Source organism: Scomber scombrus, chromosome 9 (assembly GCF_963691925.1).
Source record: "Scomber scombrus chromosome 9, fScoSco1.1, whole genome shotgun sequence".
Classification (NCBI taxonomy): domain Eukaryota; kingdom Metazoa; phylum Chordata; class Actinopteri; order Scombriformes; family Scombridae; genus Scomber; species Scomber scombrus.
The window spans coordinates 12,983,219-12,991,349 of NC_084978.1; the positions used below are offsets into that span (position 1 = coordinate 12,983,219).

The 8,131-nt window shown below is 36.7% G+C and overlaps 1 protein-coding gene across 1 annotated transcript; it reads left to right on the plus strand.

Moving 5' to 3' along the window:
• Positions 1–3,187: 3,187 nt before the first annotated feature.
• On the plus strand, positions 3,188–7,405 carry trmt12 (tRNA methyltransferase 12 homolog). Its single transcript, XM_062426224.1, has 7 exons — positions 3,188–3,295; positions 3,681–3,849; positions 4,483–4,678; positions 4,767–4,917; positions 5,171–5,280; positions 5,445–5,602; positions 6,988–7,405. The coding sequence occupies exons 1-7, from the start codon at positions 3,243–3,245 to the stop codon at positions 7,363–7,365; spliced, it is 1,215 nt and encodes a 404-aa protein (XP_062282208.1). The 5' UTR covers positions 3,188–3,242; the 3' UTR covers positions 7,366–7,405.
• Positions 7,406–8,131: the final 726 nt, after the last annotated feature.

Here is an 8,131-nt window from a genome sequence, read left to right on the forward strand (position 1 = left end):
CTCGTCTGCGGTGGGGCCCAAGGGAACAGCCTGTAGAGGAGTGCATTAATGAAGTTAATTGGTTATAGACACCGGATGCATTAATCCCTCAGGTGTAGCTGTGTGAGGCTCCAGAGAGCAGAGGTAACACTGCATCACCTTCACCTGTTACCTGTGTAGAAACAACATATGTCTACTTTTAGTGTCATGTTTCGGTTTTACACCTCAAATTTTCTTTGTGTTTCATGTTATTTATTTATTTTTACATGTATTTTACTGTATTTTATTATTATTATAAATTTGTATTGTTTTAATTAGATGATTTTCAAAATTTGTATTTGTATATATTAGTTTCAAATTGTTTTTCTGTTTACTTTTGTTGTCCTATTATCAGCTCGTCAGTCATCTGTGAAGCACTTTGTATTGTACAAAACTGTATGAAAGTTTCAATTGTATACAGTTTGATTGATTGATTGATTGATTGATTGATTGCTTGCTTGATGAGTCCTCCCCCGCTGCCTCTGATAAAGTGCCATCTTCTCTCCTCTGTATTGCAACGAGAAAGATATTATGGCAATTTATAAATCATTAGAATATCAATCAGCAACTTTTTCTGATAATTGAACAGAACAGAGTTTCTTTTGGAAATTAATCTCTCATATTGTGTTCAAAAAATTAGGTTTACTTCTATTAACCATAAACATATGTGACATTTTAAACAGTGAATTGCCTGAAACAAGTTTTCATATTTAATCTTACGCATGTTAGATAATGGAAGATTATGATGAAGATGTACTGTTATATTATTAACTTCCTCTAGTTGAAATATGGGGATTTTGATTCTTGTTTGAATTATGTCAACAACAAAAAATAGTCAGGGAAGTACTCTTTTAACATAATAATGTAATTAATAATCATATATTGACTATAACTATTCTTCAAAAGTAAAACGTTTATCTACAAAGAACAGAGAAAGAGCATTTATCTCACCATTATCCTTTATTATTCTCTCTAACTGTTTAACTATAAGTCAGTAATACTAATAATGACTTTCATATCTGCCATTTAGACTATTTACTGTAACAGGTCCTGCTAAAAGTGATACAAGAAGATAGAAGGCTGAATACTGGCTCAGCTCAGTCATAAAGCCATAATGGCTTTCTCATTGCAATACAGAGGAGAGGAGATGGCACTTCATCAGAGGCAGCAGGGGGAGGTCTGGACCATTAACGACGCAGAGAGAGAACCAAACATCCTTCACTCTCAGTCTGTCCATGAGTGACAGACCAGAGGTAGAAAAGCTTCTGTGCTTCCAGTCAGGATGTCTGCTGCTTACCTCTCCTCCTGAGGAAAACATTATTAATACATGACCTGTCTAACGCTGCTTTGACCAACCTGCCAATTCAGGTTCAAATGTACTCATGTCTGCAGACAGATAAAAGTCCAAATTTAAATTCTGGTGCCACTTTCTGTTACATAAGGAGAGATCAACGAGGACGAGGTAGTTTGATCTTAAACAGAGAGCCTCGAGAATGGCTGATCTTATATGTTGAAAAAAGCAAATTGATATCTTAATGACCAAAAAAAGAAGATAGTAAGTAAGTACAATAGTAAGACTAGCATTCAAACACATATCCCAAGAGGAAATTTGTGTAGCTCAGGGGCATGACTGGCAAGTTAAAAACAAAACAATATGAATAAGTTTCATCAACAAAACCAACACAATAGGAAAAAGAGAGACAAAACTGTTAAAATCATGTAAGAAAAAAAAATACATCCTGTATCAGAGAGCATGTCTACAAATCTATTAGCACAATGTGTGTATTTACTGAACTGAACATGAATCTTTAAAAATGTTGGAAATCTAAATATTTCATCTGCAGCCTGCACTGTGTATACATTCATACTGAACATTGTGTAATTTAATTTCACTTCATTGTTTAACTTATATCAAATATCCAGTGAGGAATTTGCCATACATCCACTATATCATTGTTTCATATATCTCTGTCTAGTTAAATTCCTTTTTGTGTTTCCCTGTTGAGTCGTGGTGGTATAGTAACAAAAAAACAATTCCTCCTGTTCATATTGGCCATCAGAGGATCCCTTAACTGATGGGGAACATGTATTTAATTTTTTTTCTTAAGCTAATATGAAGCTTCAATCGTCCAAATGAGTCAAATCAAGTAGATATCTTTAAATGCTATAGTCTTTTTTTAGTGCCAAAGTCCTTCTTTTTGTTACTATACTTCTTTACAGCTCCACAAAGAAACACAAAAGGGGGGATGTGATGTTAAAAAGATTGTAAATGTGGTAGATATACATTTGATATAAATCATTGATATGACTAACTCAGACTGCTGAAGCCTCATATAAAGAAAGCAGATTTGAAGATGATCTTCAGATCTAGCCAGTGTGAGCAATGATTACATAAGACAGACTTGGAACAAACATAAATTAAAAATTGAACATTTTTGCGTGCGGACACATCTTTCTTTACTGTACTTCAGGGGCGATTCTAGGCTCAGACCTTTAGGGGGGCTCAGCTCCTAATGAGAATTTTACATACAATGCCCTGCAAGTGTTCAATCCCCCTGCTAAACTACTCATTTCAGTGGATAATGTAAATTACAACAAGAAATATTCATACATAGTAGAGTGGTCTACTATAATGTATGATCACACAAAATAATTAAATTTGTATAAAATAATTTTTAGGGGAAAAAAATACAATAATTATTTATTTATTTTTAGGGGTGCTGAGAGCAAATTTAGGGGTGCTTGAGCACCCATAAAAAGGGTCTGAAATCGCCACTGCTGTACTTCACTTTAACTTAATATATTTCTCACAGACATGAAGCTCAATAACTCTCATTTGAGCCACGTATCGTTTGTCTCCATCTGTCGGCCACAGTGAGCAGCTTGTCCAACCTCTGCTGATTTATACCTTTTTATTTTAGTTGTTGCACAAACAAATTAAACCATAAAATAAGTACAATTTAAACATAATAACACAAACTTTAACCACTAAATTAAACCTTGCCATTTATTTGCACTCATGTTTTGTGTGTGTAGCATAGACTGTATATAAGAAAGTGTGTAGTAAATCGTCCTTCACACATATCAGTCCGACTGGAAACACGGTACTTGGTGTTGTTGTGAAGCAGCTGGTCTGACTTTACCTGCATTTTTTAGTTAGAGGCCAAATTAGTACCTCTGGACCGCACATCTTTAAAACTGTGGATTTGTTTGTTTGATAATAAATGGACGGTGTGCCCTGCCTTCGTGTGTCGCAGTGCCATGCTCAGCAGTTCAGGTAATCAGCTGTCTAGTTAGTGAATGGCTGAAGCTAACGAGGCTAGCAGGCAGCATGTAAACATTAGTGAATGGGAAGTATTGAACTAAGAGCAGTAAGCCATTTCAATATTACTAGTCTTTTAATAATATTGCTTTATATATTTTTTTTTGTTGAACATATGGATACAAAGACAATATATTAGCCTGTACATAAAACGACAATATATAACTACAGAATTAAATTACAAAACATGCATCTTTACAGAAAGACAGCAACACAATTATAATTGTAATTATAATTATACTACTGAGGTTGTTTTCCTTCTTCATTTGTAATCCCCAAATCCCCATTATAATACTAATATTACATTTTAATGTTGCATTAAATGTCTTTTATCTTACAGGAAATGTCTACAGTCCCAAGGTGCTCTGGACCAAAGTTTGTGCTTATTGAAAGAGTCGGATGGGACTGTCCTTCTGCCCATCTTACAATCTTGTTTATCACAACTTGATCTTCGGTTTCTCAGAGCCATGGTGGACTCAGAGAGTACCTGTGAAGTAGTTTGGAGTCAGGTAATGTGGGCTGATGTTACTGAGCAACTGTAATTTTTTTGTAACAAACTTTTCTTTTCCTGTTCTCTGTTGTCCTATTTTTGTTTGACTTTTTATGTCTTTATTTTATGTGTAAAAAAAAAGTGTGAAAAGCAGTCTAGACCTACAATAATCAGTAATTGATGGGTCATAGTTGATGGGTATTGTCTGTAGTCCTCCATGGAAACAAACTGAATATATTTGGGTTGTAGACTGTATGTTTCACCACTTCTGACATACAAAACTAGTAATAGAATTTTTTTTTGTCTGTAATTTTGCAAACGCATATTTTCAAAATGTGTTGATTTTAACAATTTCTAGCTTCTACCAAGAGTTTGAGTTTCGTGTTTTGTGTGATGAAACTTGGCGGACTAGATCAACCAACCAGCCACAACTATTAAATGTGATAATCATAGATTCGATATAATAATATTAATAAAAATTAAGGGTAAAATCAAGTGTTATAGAGTGCGCCTGTGACATTTGAGGTCAGGAAATAATCAACAGATTAATCGTCATTAGTTGCAGCCTTAAACCAATAAATGCATTGAAGCATTGAAGCATAAGTTGCTGCGTCTTGAAAGTTCATTTTTGTGTCCTGTATTTTCCCCACAGGCTTCAATTCAGTCAAAGAAGGAGAGAAGGACGAGTGGTAATAAACTAGCGAAAATCCTTGAGCAGCTGTTGGAGTCTAATGGAGAAACGTGGACGGAGGAGCTGAGGGGGGATATTCCTCACAACTTCCAGCAGCATGAAGACTTAGTCCTGCTGGGAGACAACTGTTTCTGCCTGCCAATGTGGAAGAAAATAGGTACTGTCCTCAACTTTCATCACACATTTATTTATAAAGTAACAGAATAGGACATGCTTTATTAGATTTTTCATGTGTTCATTTTAAGATAAACAACTATGGAACGCAGTAGCCAAAGGTCTGGGGGCTAAACGCCTGGCAAGAATGAGTCGAATATCCAGGGACGGATTTAGGTCTCCTGTAGTGACGATGCTGTTAGGAGAGGACAGCTGGGTCAAACATGTGGACAATGGGATTAGGTGAGCCTGAGTGAGCCTGTAGTGTAGGATGTATGCCATGTGAGGAGTGTGTTTTAGATTTCTACCATTTGTTTTCTTTCTCTCTTAGTGTGCATGTTTTTTTTTATTGTGTATGTTTCATTTTGTGCACACATTGCCAACCAATTTTGTTTTGGTATAATAAGTTAATTAAAGATTAATTAAGTCCCATTCACTGGTGGTGATCTATTTGCAGCTGATTTGCCTGAGTCCAAATTCTCCACTTTTATTGCAGGTACGAGTTTGATGTGACTAAATGCATGTTCTCATCTGGAAACGTAACAGAGAAGCTGCGGATAGCTGGATTTGACTGCAGAGGAGAGACTGTGGTTGATTTATTTGCAGGTGGGAAAACTTTGTCAATGTGTGTCAGTTTTTTTACATATTGTAGATGAAGATACTTTCCTTTTTTCTTAAATAAATCTGGTACTGGTACTGTCAATTGTAATTAAACATAATTTGAATTATAATGTATATTGTGTAACTAGCACCACTGTATCTTGTGTCAGGTATTGGATACTTCACTCTCCCATATCTGGTACACGCGGGAGCCGCACAAGTTCACGCCTGCGAGTGGAACCTAGACGCAGTCGAAGCTCTACGGAAAAACCTTGTGGCCAACGGGGTGTTTGACCGCTGCACAATTCACCAAGGAGATAATCGAAAAGTAATGTTTTTATATTCATAAATTTCCGGGAAAGAAACACGACTGTCAGTGTGTGACTGTCATTGTTGTCATTAGGCAGGATCCATCATTGGTTTGCCTCCTGACTCACTAGAGGTTGTCATGGAGAAGAGACCAGGCAGGAAACTCAGTAGCATCCTGCACAATAAGGGACCACCCATTGTTTGGTGTTTTTAGTGAACTGAAAAGCTCCTTTAGTGCCAGATTAGTGATGCCAAGGTGCTCTACGGAGAGATTTTAGAAGGTCCTTTATACCTGGTGCAGTGAGGTTCTTTTAATGAACATTGCTGTTGACTGCTGAGTGTTGTGGATTGTTTGATTGTTTGATGTTGATGTGGTGCTTTGCACTTAACTTGTGCTGCCTGAGTTTGCATGTTTCCTTGCTGTATGTTGGCTGTCTTTGTGAGAAAGTGACATTCAATTTCCCCTCCAAGGGATTAATAAAGTACTTCTTATTCTTATTCTTATTAATCTCTTAGACAGTCACCTCTGCTGAGGCTGGGTAGTTCATATTTGCTGTATTTCAGTGATATATATTGTCATTTAATGATAATGTAATATTTTGATTCGCAGTTATGTTGTTTCAGTTGATACAAGCACATTTTTTTTCAAAACACAAATACTTGTCCATGAATTAGTTGGCCAAGAAGATACTGAATTTTATTTTTGACATCACACTTTTTATCATAAAAATGTGATAAACATTAAATTGTTTCTCTCTATGTATATTAGCAGATATAAGCCATATTTTCATACAGCCTATTGATTTTAACTATCAACCAGTTATAACTTCCACAAAGCACCTGTTTTCAGTTATTTTAAGCTGATTTTGTGTCATGAAATGTGGAGTGATTTTTACATTTTTTTATAGTTATTTCAGCTTATTAAATGTGACAATGACAGACTTGATTTCAAAACCTAAGGGCCTAAGTTCTTATGAGTTGTTATAAATTATATGTGGGTGCCACGCTTCAGAAAATTACACAGCACAAGCTAGATTTGGATGTACTCCAAGTGCAGTCTGGTCCTTTGTTTTTGTTTTTTAGTTGTCTTTAAAGATTACAGCATAATTGCAAGCAGATTTCTGGCATCGCAGCAGTGAAAAATATGTATTGTTCTTTTCTAAAAGTTCTGCAGAGTAAAAAACATTAGACCCCTCCTAAATACACTGTACAATTTTGCTTTGCATTATATGTTTCAACAGCTTTTTTAAGTGCAGCAAAAACAGTAAAGATGACATTTTTGATAATCATCAGAAGTCACATAGTCTGTTGTTTTTCTTTAGTAAAACTCATCCAAAACCCTCACCAATGTAACAGTTTTGTGTGTGTGTGTGTGTGTGTGTGTGTGTGTTTTATTTCTCCTAGCTCCAGCTGTGTGATGTTGCTGACCGGGTGAATCTGGGCCTCATACCAAGCTCTGAGGGCGGCTGGCCCATCGCCTGTCGCCTGCTAAAGAAAACAACTGGTGGCATTTTACACATTCACCAAAACGTTACCTCACCATTACCGAACACTGCACCCATTCCAGCCATCGATGATGCCACCCAGAGGGTTTCTGGGAAGAAAGCAGACAGAGAGGTGTGGCAGGCCTGGGCTGATGACACAGCAAAAAGCATCACCTCAATGTTAAAGGACCTCACTGGTGCATCGTGGATAACAAACATCCAGCACATTGAGCATGTTAAGTCATATGCACCTCATATTCACCACATTGTCCTGGACTTGGAGTGCAGACCATCCTGAACTTGATTAATAAATACAGAAACTGAGCCGACAATGTGGCTTCCAACATTTCAATATATTGTTTCATTCTGGAGTAGAAACAGTCAACTATGGGGACCAGAGTTTTCCACTGCAACAAAACAACACAGCACCTGGTTCCTATGATTATTTCTGCTTCTCTGTGTGTCATTTTTGCAGTCGAGGAAATCAGCCGCTGCAGTGGTTTTATAGAGCTTTATTTATAAAGGGAAGGTTCACTGAGCACTCAGGCTGTTTTTCTAAGAAACGCCCTGCTTCACACTCACGCAGTTGTAATCTCATCTGAAGGCAGCCAAGTCGTACCACAACCAAAGCCTTATCTTCCTGCTCAGTTCAACTGGATCAGCTGGGGTGTTAAGTGCCTTGCTCAAGGGCATGTTGAGTGTAATATAAACTTGTAAAACGACGTTTACTGACAACCTATGCTTCTCGACTCTTACATCAGTGTGTTGTAAAACACATTTAACTCCCTTCTTAGCACTTGTTAAATAGCAGTATTCATATATTTGGTATGATTTTAATGCCAAACGTCTTTAAAAAATGTGCACAGGACGTTGACATTATGTTAACATACTTTCCATTCTGGCTTGTCTAATGTATATTTTGGAACATTAGGAGGAAACACCTAACTTAAGCAAAAGTGTACCCATAAACAAATACCACCTACACTATATTTTCACTTGTGGGCAACGGAAAAGTGAAGAAAAACCTGAACACATTAGTGGAGGAACATACTGAATGCAGATGC

Bases quoted from the DNA above. Each gene is read 5' to 3' on its own strand.
- trmt12 (XM_062426224.1), top strand. From the start codon at position 3,243: ATGGACGGTGTGCCCTGCCTTCGTGTGTCGCAGTGCCATGCTCAGCAG. The intron at 4,679-4,766 runs GTACTGTCCTCA...GTTCATTTTAAG, and splicing joins GCCAATGTGGAAGAAAATAG to ATAAACAACTATGGAACGCA. The intron at 5,603-6,987 runs GTAATGTTTTTA...TATTTCTCCTAG, and splicing joins ACCAAGGAGATAATCGAAAA to CTCCAGCTGTGTGATGTTGC.